The sequence below is a fragment of the Lynx canadensis genome, chromosome C2 (genome assembly GCF_007474595.2).
Source record: "Lynx canadensis isolate LIC74 chromosome C2, mLynCan4.pri.v2, whole genome shotgun sequence".
NCBI classification, from domain to species: Eukaryota; Metazoa; Chordata; class Mammalia; order Carnivora; family Felidae; genus Lynx; species Lynx canadensis.
The window spans coordinates 82,130,156-82,145,270 of record NC_044311.2 but is presented as its reverse complement, the minus strand read 5'-3'; the positions used below and the strand labels follow the sequence as shown (position 1 = coordinate 82,145,270).

At 33.8% G+C, this 15,115-nt stretch overlaps 1 protein-coding gene across 1 annotated transcript in view; it reads right to left on the bottom strand.

Annotated features, from left to right (window-relative positions):
• OSTN (osteocrin) overlaps positions 1-13,967 on the bottom strand; it is a 30,853-nt gene extending 16,886 nt beyond the window's left edge. The window contains exons 1-2 of the mRNA XM_032594602.1: positions 13,869-13,967; positions 10,535-10,749 (exon numbers count right to left, since the gene is read on the bottom strand). Of these exons, the coding sequence (XP_032450493.1) occupies positions 10,535-10,749; positions 13,869-13,967 (314 nt within the window). The remainder of the gene's footprint in view (positions 1-10,534; positions 10,750-13,868) is intronic.
• Positions 13,968-15,115: the final 1,148 nt, after the last annotated feature.

Here is a 15,115-nt window from a genome sequence, read left to right as displayed (position 1 = left end):
CATGAATGGGGCCTAAGCTGGGGACAGGAGAAACTTCAATCATATTTATAATTCAGGCTAAGACATAAGAATAGTTATTTAAATGACTGAAATATGGTTGTTTTTCTAATAAAAGTAACCAGGGGGGGTTTTATTATTTCATTGGGACCAGTAGAGTTGTAGCACTGCCTTTGTTTTTATCCAAGTGGTACGAAACAACCCCTACTGAATGGGTGGTGGGTGCATGTGGGTGGGAATGAAAATGTTTTTTCTGAGTTTGTCCCATGGAGTCCTTCTCTTTGAATTAAGTGGTTATAATAGCAGTGTACTGGAGCAAAGTTTATTGACCTGGATCTGTACAATGTGTATAATTATGCTGGGTTATCTTCTGTCTGCTTGCCAGAGTCAATCTCTGCCTTGTCTCATTTGACATCCAGTCTGGGAGGTTAACCTCTTTGGATCACATAAAAATTCCTTTGCTCTCTGGGTTTGGTTTGGGGTAGGCAATGGGTAGTGTTGTAAAGAGACTGGAAGTGAGGTCAGGATAATTTCCCCTGCCTTGCAAGGTCACTTCCCTCTGACTGAAGGTCACTGATTCTTTCAACCCATCTGTATGGTCTTCAGACCAGTGTATAAATCCATTATGATTCCCCTATACTCAGTCTTTTGTAAAAAGTGTTGTGAGCAAACCCTTCTTCAATTTTCCTACTTTACATATGCTGCCTGTTTCCTCCAGAAACCCTGACTGACCCAATAACATTATTTGCTTTGCTGACCTCAAAATATTAATGAGAGAATGCAAGCAATAACAGTTGTAAAAATGTTTATAATAAGTAAATGCAGAGTATTAGTATTGCTTTTTTTTCCCACAAGGTATTCTCAGCATTGTGTGAAGGAGTGAGGAATTTAGAGAAATTCCAGGCCAATTTTAGTATATCTTCTATTAAAGGGTCAGACAGTAGATGCTATTTTGCCAGGGATATAATCATAGCTGCTTTGTTTTACTTGCATAAATGAGAAAACCATTCATTAACTTCAGGCTTTAAACAAATGAACTGAATTAGGAAAATACTTTGGTCTTCAAAGCATAATTAACTTTGCCCTGAGAATTAAAGTAATTTGCACATCCATCTGAAAATGAAGTTGGTGTCAAGTTGAGGTGGAAAAAAAGTTAAGCATTACACAAAATAGAACCAATAGTTTCTTTGCTTCATTTTAATATGATCTGACATAGACATTGTTCTGTTTGACTTTTCCTGATTGTTTTTGTTTCCCCCCAATCATTCATTTATCCTTCCATTTCCATCTCTTATGAAGTTTTTCATAAGCAGAATTTAAAACTGTTCTTTCATAAATATTTTACAATAATTGAGAATAAAGTAATACATGTCATATGCCTGAAAGTCAGTTTTTAAATATGGAGTCATACACCAATATAATTTGGGGATCCATAGATGTTGGAAAATGTTACATCTTCAGTTTCATTACCCTCTTGTTAAAATATGAATAAGAATGCAGGGAACAAATCACAATACCTAGACCTTTGTCACAAATAGAAATCACAGATACATTCAGATCATACTTCAGCCATTGTAGAAACTTTGAAATTGCTTTTATGTTCAGCACTACTTGAAATGATTGTTGTTTTTTAGACTTGTCTCTAAAGCAACTTATTTTATATGTTAACAAATAAGCCTATATGTTGTTATATTACTAATTACTTTTACATTTTTCTAGTAATTCTATTTCTATGTATGGTAACCTTTGAACTCTTACAAATACTATCCACTTAAAAACAATATTCTGAGAAGGAGTCCATAGGTTTCACCAAACTACCAAAGTGGCCCATCACCCAAAAAAGTTTATGAATCTCTGGATTAAGTAATGAATGAAATCTTGGGGCTACCGTATGAAAATAGATCTCATACCTATGTCCTTCTCTGGGTGAACATGAGAAGGTAGAGAATGCATGCTTGAGAGGAAAGAATCTTGATACATACACATGAAAACCAGAGGGGTTTATATGCAACAAGAAAGTGTGTTAAAATAATATGCTAATTCACAATTTTGTGAAAGCTTCAAAAATAAATAAGGAAGTGGTTAAAGCTACTTGGATTAATCGACCAAAGCTATTGTAGCAAACACAACAAAAGACCAGCAATTAACCTTATATGTGGCCTCCCAAGCAAAATTACTATAATTTTTATGGATTTTCTTTTTATAAAATAGTTGCAAAACTCTGAACTGTGTCTTTTTATACTAAATATGTGAAAATATTCATTTTTCCCTGTCACTTTATTATACATATTTCAATGATAACAATGATTTTTGTAATGGATGATTGAAAAATTTATTTTATTTTACTTTTTAAATGCTTATTTATTTTCGAAAGTGAGAGCACGAGCAGAGGAGGGGCAAAAGAGAGGGAAACAATCATTTCAAGTAGTGCTGTGCTGACAGCAGAGAGCCCCACGTGGGTCTTGAACTCATGAACCAAGCGTGAGATCACGACCTGAGCAAAAGTTAGACACTTAACTGACTGAACCACCCAGGCACCCCAGATGATTGCAAATTTTAATCTTTAATCTTCAGTTATCATTACACTTTGAAAAAATCTAAAATTATTTTTCTTTTAAAATTTAAGAAGGTGTAGATAAATATTTTATGCGCAAGCTATTACTTATTTCCCATTATTTTCCACCGTTCTAATATATAAGACAAATTTAATATTTACTTTGAGACTAAGAGCAGGAATTCCTACTAAAAAAATAAATCCTGAAAAAACCTCACAAGATGTGCCTTTTGAATTTCATTTGAAAGACTAAGACATCAACTATTGAAAAAAATTATAAAATGCATAAATAAATTACATCTATAGGAAAATTGTTAATGTGTATAGGTCATTCTAAATAATTTTTTAAAATTTTCTAATGTTTATTTTTGAGAGAGAGAAAGAGAGCATGAGTGGGGGTGGGGTAGAGAGAGAGGGAGACACAGAATCTGAAGCAGGCTCCAGGATCCAAGCTGTCAGTACAGAGCCCGATGTGGAACTTGAACTTGTGAACTAGGAGGTCATGACTTGAGCGGAAGTCAGACGGACACTTAACCGACTGAGCCACCCAGGCATCCCCTAAATAAATTCTACATAAAACACTCCTGACATTGAAGGTCACCTTTGTTGCTATGCTATAGAGTAGAGAAAAGTCTTGTCTCTGATTTTAATTCCAGATATGAAACAAGGTAAAATGTCTAGATTAAGGGAGATCCTCAACTTTTCAAGTTCATGGGGAAACTCTCGTGCAAATGTATTAGTTCTACTTAACCCATTTCCAACATCTGGAAGTAGTTAGAAGTGAAGAGAAAGGTAGAAAAAAAGAAAATAGATAATTATGATTTTTGACCACGTAAGATCATCAGTTGCTAAAATCCTTTCTGGCTTTCAGTGGATAAGACCTTCACAATCTAGCTTCAGAGATACCTTATAAGTTTATATGGGTTTTGCATTACATTTTGAACACAGCATCCCTGAGTAGCCCCAAATCTCTTTCCCAATTTCATTTCCTATCCTCTTCCTTATCTCTATCTGATATTGAGCCCACACCATGCTATTGAGCCTTCCCAAGAACATGCTCTGAATGTTCAAGCCTGTAAACCATATCGTACATGAGTCTCTCTTAACAGAATAATTGTTCTTAATCCACTTAATCTTTCAACAGCAGTACTAGTTATTTCAGTCAAAGTTTGTTATTATTGCTAAATATGAAAAATCTTTTTTTTTAGCATTTCTGGACAATTCTTGAAAAACACCCACCGTCTCCTTAAATAGTAATTGTTTCTGTTCTATTTTGTCCCCCTACACTCCCATTAGGTTAATTTATAGGTTACAATTTCTCATTCTGTTATCTATCTCTTTTGACATTCTGAAGTCATTTCCTCAGTCTTCTCATACGATGAATTTATTTATTCTTTTGCCAGATATAATCTGCTATTTCTTGCACTGTGTAGTCTTTTTTCCTTCAATTTATCATGGGATATTTTAGACATTGGCCAAATAGAATAGTATAGTAAGTTCCCAAGTATCTCTCAGTCTAAATCAACAATCAGCAATTAGGCAAATCTCGTTTCATCTGTTCGGTTCTCATTCCTGTACTATTTTGAAGCAAATCCAAAATAAGTACTTTTTTTTATAGTGTAATATTGGTTTCAGGAGTAGAATTTAGTGATTCTAAGATAAATACTTTCAATCAAATTTTTAAATGAGAATCTCTCTCACTTTTAATGTAACTGCAGTACCATTTTCATATTGAAAAGTATGCAATAATTACTTAAAATCATCAAGTAGTGCCTGCTCACATTCACAATTGTTTCTCACATAAATTATTTTTTAAACAAATCATTTATTTGAATCAGTACTCCCCCAAATTGAGACTGGTTAATAAATGCCTTATTCTGCTTTAATCTTTAGGATCCTCTTTCACCTCTGTCTCTTTTTTTTTTCTTCAAAACCATGTAATTTATTTACCAGAGAAACTGGATTGTCTTGCAGTTTCCTATAATCTGACTTTTGCTGTTTTCATCCCTGTTGTGTGTCTGAAGTGATTCCTCTGTCTTTCATATTTCCTGAAAATCTACCTACTAGGAGGATCTAGAAGCAAAACTATTCTGTCTATTCAGTGGATTTTTGCCAATTTAATACGCACAAGAAGAGTATATCAGTAAAGTTTTAATATGCCTTTTTCTTATTATAATGGGTGGCATCTTTTCATGTGATTTGCATCATTTACATCTGTTTTTTCAGGAACTATTTTTACCTCATTCTTGAGCATTGTTCTTTTTCCTCTCAATTTTTAAAAGTTCTTTATATATAATAAAATTGCTAACACTTTGATGTAACTTATAAGCATTTCTCTAATTTATTATTTTTCTTTTTACTTTGCTTTATGATACCTGTAGCCATGGAAACTTAAAAAAATGTAAACATCGAATGTATCTAGTTTTTCCTTATTTTTTTCCTGAGATTTTCTGGATTTTGCATCAGAATTTGGAACACTTTATCTCTGAACAGAACTCACCAATGTTTGCTTCCAGTACTTATATGGATTCATCTGTTTTCCCACTTAAATTTCTGATTCCTTTAGAATTTATCATAATGTATGGTTTGAGAAGGGATCAGTTTTATCTCTTTTTTCCATATCTCCAAGTCATTTATTCAGAATCTATCCTTTCACTCAGTAATATGTGAGGCTGCTTTTTAAATAAAGTTAGTGTCTATTTCTTGAATTTCTGTTCTGTTTTTGTTGTTTTGGTGGTGGTTTTATCTTTGGTCTATCCATGGGCTATTATTATACTACTGTAAAGAAAGGAAAATATTAAAATATTTAGAAGGGCTCTTCTTTCCTCTTTCTTTGGGATTTTTCTGTCTATGCTAGTTTCTAATTTTTTTCTAATTAATTTTGTAATCAATTTCTTTAGATCCAAAAAGAACCCTGATGGTATTTTTTATTGCAGTTAGGTTAAGTTTGCAATTTAACTTAAGAAGAGCTGCCATCTTTTCTGCTTTTGAGTCTTTTGATGCCAGGAACACAGTGTGAGCCTCCATTTGTTCAATCCACTGTTTGCATTTCAGCATTATTCTCAGAGGTTTCCTCATATATGCTCGTATATGAACATTTTTAAAATTTTTATTTAAATTCCAGTTAGTGGAAATATAGGGGACTATTAGTCTCAAGCGTACAATATAGTGATTCAGCACTTCCATACAACACCGGTTTCTTATCAAAACAAGTATACTCCTTCATCCCCATCACCTATTTCACCCATCCCCCCACTGCTTTCCCCCTCCCTGGTAACCACCAATCTGTTCTCTACAGTCAAGAGTCTGTTTCTTGGTTTCTCTCTCTCTCTCTTTTTCCCCCTACATTCATTTGTTTTGTTTCTTAAATTCCACATATGGGTGATATCAAATGGTATTTATCTTTCTCTGACTGATTTATTTTGCTCAGCATAATACTCTCTAGCTCCATCCACATAATTGCGAATGGCAAGATTTCATTCTTTTTTTATGGCTGAGGAAGGAGCTTTCTTTGCTAACTGTATGCCTAAGTACATTCCTATTTTAATGCAATTATAAATGAGGTCTATCTTCTATCTGACCTCTGCTGGTAATATAGAAGTACTATTAGCTTTCTGTATTTATGCACTTTGCATTTTAATCAAAAGGGTTTTGTTGTAGTAGTTTTTCCATTGATTATCTTTGTTTTCCAGTTTCTCATTTGTAAATAAAAATAATTTTACTTTTTTCTTTCCAATTCTTATGTCTCTAAATGTTTTCTCTTGTCTAAAGGCATTTCTAAATTATAGTAGAAATGATGGGTGTGGTTTTCCTATTCCTCGCTTTAGTAAAACTTCCCATATATGTCACCATTAGGTAAGATAGAGGCTTTGGGCTGAGGTGTATACATAAATACTCACATATACACACACACATATGCACACACCATGTTAAGGAAATATCTGTCAGTTCTCATTTTGTTGTACTTTAAAAAATATAGTAAATGCTAGATTTTGTCAAATGCCTTTTCTGCCATCTAAGGATATAATCATATGCTTTTTCTCCATTGCTCTATTTATATGATGGATTACATTAAAAGAATTCCTAATATTGAGTGACACTTTCCCGGAATAAGCCCAATTGGTTTAGATGTATTATATTTTTAAAGTTTTGGATTCTACTTATTAACTTCATATCTCTGGTTTTTGTACTGATATTTATAGATGACATGAATCTAAAATTTCCTTTTAAGAATGTAATGTTTATTATTTGAGGATCAATATTATATTTGTATCAGGAAATGAACTTAGAAAGTTTACTTTATTATGATCTGAAAAGGTAAGATAACCTTGGGATTATCTGATACCTTAGGATTTGGTAAAATTCTCATATGAAAATATCTAGATCTACTTTCTCTTGGCAAGCTCTTTTAAAATTAAAAAAAAAAAACTCCATGGTAATTGAATTACTTGTGTCTTTTGGGGTCAATGTTTGTAAATCATATTTTTCCAAAATTTTATCCATTTTCCAGGTCTTCAGTTTATTTGTATTCAGTTGAGCAAAGTAGTTCTCTTTTTAAAGATTCTCTGTTTTGGTGTTTCCATCTTGTCACTTCTAATTTTGTGAATTTACTTTCTACTTTTTTCTTAATTAGCTTAGGCTAACTAGTGGCTTGTATTTTTCTCAAGAAACACAGTTTTACATTTATTTTTTATACACTATGGTTTGCTTTACAAACATTGATTTCAGCTTTTGTTGTTATTCTTACCTTCTGCTTTTTTTTCTCATGGCTTTTCTTGACTTACTTTGCTGTTCTTTCTAGATGTTTTTGTGTGTCATTTTGCTTTACTTCTACTTTTAATTTTTATTGGTATAATGATGATTTTTATCTGATATTTGCTTTATGTGCCCCTAATATTGCATTTTCATTATTATTATCTTGAACAAAGCGTATAATTTTATTTTGTATTCCTCTTTGGCCCAATAGTTATTTAATGACATGGTTTATACTTTTAGGTAAAAATGACTTCTTGTTTTCTAGTTTTGTTATTAAGTTCTAGTCACATTGTGTTTCAGTCAGTGAATTTTTTTTAATATACTGTTTTTTAGAATTCCTAGAGGGTTTGTTTGTCACCTCAGATACGGTAAATTTTTTGAATACTCCATATGCACTTCAGAAGATGCTATATTTTCTATTGAAGTTCAGAGTTCCAAATAGATCTACAAATTCCATTTTATGGATTATATTGTATATGTCGTCTATAAATTTTAAATATATAATCGGCCTTGGATTTTAAGAAATGAATTAAAGTCTCCTATTCTTAATATGTTTCTTTCTATTTCCTGGCATTCCCTGTGGTTTATCTTTGATAAACATTGGTACACTCTTTTTAAATTTTTATCTATTTCTTTATTTATGTTTTTATTTCTTTTATTTTAGTTTATTTTAATGTAATTTTTCCTGGTATAACTTCTCCATTCTCTTATTGCCAACCTTTCTAAATATCTTTATTTTTAGTTGTGTATCTTAAATACAGAAAAGGGTTGGATTTCCCTTTATCAGCCAATCTGAAAATACTTGCATTTTACTTATTTGTTTAATTATTTTTAATGCTTATTTATTTATTTTGAGAGAGAGAGTGTGTGCATGCTAGCAAGTGGGAGTATGGGAGGGGCATAGAGAGAGGGAGAGAGAGAATCTCAAGCAGGCTCCACACTGCAAGCACAGAGTACCAGGTGGGGCTGGATCTCATGAACTGTGAGATCATGACCTGAGCCAAAATCAAGAGTTGGACACTTAACTGACTGAGCCGCTCAGGCACCCCCAAAACATTCACATTTTAATAGAAAAGTTACATCTATTGACATTTATTGACATAATCAGTATTTTTTGAATCTATCATATTTAAATGTTGTATTTATATATGCCAATATTTTACATAGAGTTTTTCAATACTCCTTATTTTTTATGCTCTCTTTTTTTTATAAGAAAGTTTTAATTTCTTTCTTTTTTTATTTATTTTTTTTTATAAATTTTTTTTTCAACGTTTATTTATTTTTGGGACAGAGAGAGACAGAGCATGAACGGGGGAGGGGCAGAGAGAGGGAGACACAGAATCGGAAACAGGCTCCAGGCTCTGAGCCATCAGCCCAGAGCCTGACGCCGGGCTCGAACTCACGGACCGCGAGATCGTGACCTGGCTGAAGTCGGATGCTTAACCGACTGCGCCACCCAGGCGCCCCATCTTTCTTATTTTTTAATATGAAAATCTTGGTCCTTGCTCTCTTCAGTTGTTTTCTTTTATTCTTCAGTAAAATATTCATTAAACTTAGTTTGTAATCTTTTTTTCCCCTTCTTCTCCATGTTTCCAAGTAACTATTTGTAGTGATCACTTTGATTCTCAATTAATAGCCATGAAATAATCAAAATTCATTCTGAATTGAATATGCTCTCACTACTGTTCCTGAATTGTTAGATATTTGATGAATCTATATTGTCATACTATAATCATAGCACATGGCACTCTTTTCCTTGCAACCCTCATTTCTCTTAAATTATACAGTTATGGTCCCACCAATTCTTATCATGATATCTCTCCAGTCATTCCAGATGTCCAAAGAAACTCACTTAGTATCCTTCTCCAAGAAGTGCTCATGGAAACAATATTCCCTAATTTTTTAAACGTTTATAATAGTTTATTTGTAGCCTTTATATGTGAAAATCTGTTCAAATGGGTATTAAATACTTGCCAATCTCCCTTTATTTCTTGCAAGCTGAGCTGTGTTAGATAGATTATATCTCCCAATATAGTCTCCTCTTATAATACTTCCTAAAGATATTGTTAGGATGAAGCCTCAAAATGGATTATATGTATTTATGGTGTTGATGCAATATGTGTTTAGTATATATGGTGTTTATGCTATTATAAATTTATATTTAAATATTTACATATAACATCTATATATTGATTTTTCAATTATTTACTAGACTATGTTGCAAGATCCAGAAATCAAAAAAATAACATTTATTAAGAGGCACAAAATATTCTCCTCTAAAATTTCACTTATTCCTTGGATTTCCATGGCCTTCTTCATACATTGGTCTCTAAACATATCTCTTCTTGTTTTGCATTGTAATTCATTGTAAGTATTTTCATATTTCTTATTAGTATATGATTTCTCTGAGGGAAAAGACTATACTTCCCTCCTCTTTTCCACCAGAACCCAACACAATGCTTAGGACATAAGTTGAATTAATTTATATTTGTTTATTTAAAATAGGGTCTGGATTTCAAAACCTAGGTGAGGGATTATTTTCTAAGTACAGTAGGATAAATTATAGCCCCTAAGTGGTGGTTTTATTTCTTCATGTAGTTCTGAGACTCTCAGAACATAAGTCCAGCAAATTGCATCCTGTATGCTGAGTCATGGAGCACAGCAAAGTCGTGGAATCATGGACAAATGTGACAAATCCTAAAACTCCAAGTAAGCACGTAAGACAGGAGCAAAGGACATGGAAATGAGTGCATGAAAAAGTGGGGTGCCAGATGATGAAATTCTTTTCAGGGTTTGCTGAGGAGTTTTCTTTAATCTTTTAAGCAATGGGAACATTTCACCAAAACACTTTTGTGTTAAATGATGCCCCTGGTAGCAGAGATCCCCCCTCACCTCCTAAACCTGTAATGTCTTATAATAACTACTTTACACGTGCATGCAATGAAATCTTCCTTAGGAAAGTATGACAAAAACATTCATACATACTGTAGCAGTCATTTTACTTCCTCAACAGTTATTTCCCAAATTATGCTATTAAACTAACAAGTTAGCTAAAACATTTAATGTTTACCTAATGTTTAGCTAAAACACTGAATGTAAACATTTAATGTTTACAAATATGTTTACCTACAAGGTTTTCATCATCTTTTCTTATGTGGAATTCTGTTTCTGGAGTTAGAGTGGCAGGATTAATAAATAAAAATGTTCCTTCTTCAAGAGTTCACTTACCTCTGTTTACCTTTATGATCGACAGAGCCAGCCGAGAGTCTGTCCAGGGGAGACCCAAAACCAGAGAAGCTCCTTTTCTTCTTTGTTTCAATTACATCATTCTCCAGAGACACAAGTTCATCAAGAAGCAAGAGTTTTGCTGCCAGGTTAGTGGCTGATTTCTCTTCCCTGACTGTGGGCGGTGACTGCACATCTATGACTCCAGAATCAAAAGCCTGTAGGGCAGGAGGGGGTGATTCCACTCATTCAGAAAAAGAAACCTCAAATATGTATAACCATCTGCCTTTGGCTTTTGCTACCTTTAGCTGACATGCCTGCCATGAAACTTGATTTCTTGTGGATTTATGCTCCCGAGAGAAAGACGTTTGGGAACAAAAATGCATAGAGATGAGGTATGTCCAAAAGCAATTAAAACAACAACAACAACACACACCCACACAGGAAATAAATAAAAATTTATAGGTCTGTCTCTAAAATTTAGTATATTAACTGAGCATTCTTTTAGACTCTTTCCCAGTAACAACTGCGTCCTTATCATTCCCATAGTGCTTTATCTATACTTCTTTCATCATTGTACGCATGACATTTTCCCTGTGTTAGATTGATTACAATATATTTGTATTGCTTATTAACTTGTGAATAACCTGAGGGCAATAACTGTGTCTAAACTAGTTTTTTATTTGCTCTCTTCAATGCTTAGGTCAGTGTTTTGCTCATAGTTTGTACTCAGTAGATTTCTGTATGTTTATGGAATGAAATTTGAAAAAAACAAACAAACCTCACATTGTTTTCTTTTTACCTTTCATTCATACCTTATTGATTCAAGCTATTAAGCATCTGCTATGTACCAGCTTCTGCATCAGACCTGGGGGACACAAAAATGAACAAAATCCAGTCTCTGCTCTCAGGAAGCTTACTATCGCTTTCCATGTGATTTATTACCACATTGGGTTTTTTTTTAAATAGCTCATTTTATTTTATTTTTTTAGCACTGAACAGTATTCCATTGTCTGGATGCATCTTAGTTTATTTATCCATTCACTTCCTGAAGAATATCTTGTTTGTTTCCAACTTTTGGCAATTATGAATAAGTTGCTATAAATATCTGTGTGCAAGTTTTTGTGTGGACGAAAGTTTTTATCTCCTTAGGTAAATACCAAGGAGCACAATTGCTGGATCATATGATAAGACTATGTTTAGTTTTGTAAGAAGCCACTAAATTATCTTCCAAAGTGGCTGTACCATTTTGCATTCTCACAAGCAATAATACCACATTGTTAATGAGCGTCTACAGTGAGTCAGAAATATCCCAATGACTTTATCCTTTCATGTGAAATTTCTTATTTGTTTGTTTCACGTATTGGCACTTGACACTTCATTCAAGTCATAGAAGTGCGGGTGTCATTTATGAAGCCTGTCTTTTCCTTTCCTAAGCCCAATCACAGCATTTAAAAAAATGTTCCTATTAATAGTCTCTAGTCATTGTGGAGTCCAGGGGATATTACTTCTTTTCTAAGAAAGTGAGAATATTCCCCTGTGGGAAGAAATCAGCTCCAGGACCTCCTCCCTGCCCCCCTGTTAATCACATTCCTCCTTGTGCCAGACTCTTTCTCTTGGCAAGATTCTTTTTCTTCACTTTCTGCCTTTCTTCTTAGATTGTTTCCTCCATTCTCTATGTTCTTCATTTTCCCCAGTAAAATGAAAGAGTAGCATTTTCCAGCCTTTTCATCATTGGCCCCAGCAACTTTCTTGTGAAATACATATAGTCTGACACTCAATCTATTGAACCTCTTCTTTCTTAAACCAACCAAATCTATACTAAGTCTGGACAGTTCTTCCTGAAAAACCTCTCCCTCCCTCCCTCCTTCCTTCCCTTTCTACCTTCCTTCCCTCCTCCCTCCCAGAGAGAGAGAATCTTAAGCGGCCTCCATGCCCAGTGCAGAGCCCAACAATGGCTCAGTGACGTCATGGCAGTGACAGTGAGGTCATGACGTGAGCCTAAATCAACAGTTGGACGCTTAACGGACTGAGCCACCCAGGCACCCCTCTCTTGCTCTGTTGTATTCTCATCAGTAGTGATTTATATCAGCTCCTCTTCACTGCTTAGTGTACATTGTTAATCATCTTATAACCTGCTTCTCTATTTTCTAACTCTCCCTTTTCTATTCTATCTGAATACTGCCATGAAGTTAATTATTCCAAAACACACTCCCATCTTGTAGAAATAAAATAAGAAATATCTCATACCTCTTGTTATTTGCATTGCAAACTCCACAATGTGTTCTAAACTCCTCTTAAAATCTCAACATCTACCACTTCCCTACAAAAGCTTGACAACATAGACACTGGGGAAGGGAAGGATGCTATTATGAGAAAGAAATTCTAAAGAGCAGGAGACAAAACTTTCAAAGGACAAAGATAGGAAATCTTTTATTATCTCTCAAAGCATCCTCCAAAAAAAATGTTATCATTCTTTCAACTGACACCCATACAAAACAGAGTTTTCTTCCTTTTTAAAGATATTCATGGGGTGCCTGGATGGCTCAGCCAGTTAAGCAAGCATCTCTGACTTCAGCTCAGGTCATAATCTCATTGTTCGTGAGTTTGAGCCCCATGTCAGGCTCTGTGCTGACAGCTCAAAACCTGGAGCCTGCTTCAGATTCTGTGTCTCCCTCTCTCTCTGCCCTCCCTGGCTCATGCTCTGTCTCTCTATCTCTCTCGAAAATAAACATTAAAAAATTTAAGATGTTCTTAATCCTCAGGAAAAAAAAAATCATAGAACTCATATAAAACTTGTTCTTTGGTAAAATGCATTTCAGGCTCTCATTTGTTATTTAAGAAGTACAGGGACTATTTTCTAATAAGATCAAATAAGCCAAATTAATGTTTCTCTGTGTGGAGATGTCCTCACATTTCTTTTTATTTGTGCTTTAGTCATGGCAACAAGAAAACATTTGTACCGTAATACAAAGTTTGGCCAAAGCTACTCAGATTTTCACACGTAACACCTTCAAATTTCACACAAAAGCACTTCATCTTGATGTAATTGGTTTAGTTAAAAATATGACTGAAATGATTATGAATTTTCTTTTATGCTTTTTCTCTTCAAAGAATACTAATACTTATTACTTCCAGGTTTTTTTTTTTTTTTTTTTTGACATTCAGTTGGATTTCTCTGAATTTACAGTGAGGTCAAGACAGTAGAAAAAAATATCTTTTTCATCAGTTTTGTGTTATTAAGGCATCTATTTGTCAGCAGTATCTGCTTCTGACATTAGTAGAAATGGCTTATGATCATAAAAAATATATGGTCCCTTAAGCTAGTTTCCATTACCTCTGTTGCTACATCCACTGAGCGTACTTTTCCTGAACTCCATAGCATCAACGTCACAGCCAGAATAAAATGTGCATTTGCCAGTCTCCCGTCCAGCATCTGAGGGTCACATACACATGGTCAATATTTATTAGTTTAGCATATAACGATAGAAAACAAAATCTCCTGTAAAGCTTGTTAGATGCAGGTGATAAACCGAATTATTCAGCTTCTCTGTGCTGGAGTGCATCTCTGCAAAACTTGAATCATACTTAAAAGAAGCTATCAGTCTCCTGGAATGAATTCTATCAAGGCATCATTTCCATGGAAACCTAGACTGGGATTATATAGCTATAATCATAATTCAGACTAACTAAAGTCTGAGAAATCTAGTTTTTTGTAATCTTATTCTTTGAGTATCTAATCCAAGGATTACAACCTTGCATACCTAAGGGGAAATGTGTGAAATTGGTCAGGTTTTAGAAAATAAGATCTAGTGAGGTCTGTGGTGCACCTGAGAAAATGTGCTGTGTCTGAAAGCATTTAAATTCATAATTTCAAAAATGCCACATATCTAATAGGCGAATATATTTATGTCATTGTGCTGTGTAAGGATTTCTTAAGTAATATTCAAAAGGTGCACATCTTATAGGAAAGAAATGCTTGTCATATTTCATTCTATTAAAATTGAAAAACTCCGTATTGTAAGATACAATAAACCAAAAAAAATGACAAAGTACCAAGTGGAGTATATTTTCAACATAATATAAAAATTAAAACTGGCATTTGAAATATTTAAAAAATGATTTTTTTATAATCTTATTTAAAAAAATAATTCAAGTTAGTTAACATATAGTGTGAAAATGGTTTCAGTAGACTCTAGTGATTCATCACTTACATATAACACCTAGTGCTCATCCCAAGTGCCCTCCTTAATGTCCATCACCCATCTAGCCCATCCCCCCACCCAACACCCCTCCAGCAACCCTTAGTGTGTTCTCTGTATTTAAGATTCTCTTATGGTTTGCTTTCCTCTTTTTTTTCCTTCCCCTATGTTCATCTGTTTTGTTATCTTAAATTCCACATATGAGTGAAATCATATATCTTTCTCTAATTTATTTCACTTAGCATAATACATTCTAGTCCCATCCACGCTGTTGCAAATGGCAAGATTCTTTTTGATTGCCAAGTAATATTTCAGTGTATACATATACCACATCTTCTTTATCCATTCAAATCTGATAAATAAAAATTTAAAAATAACAATA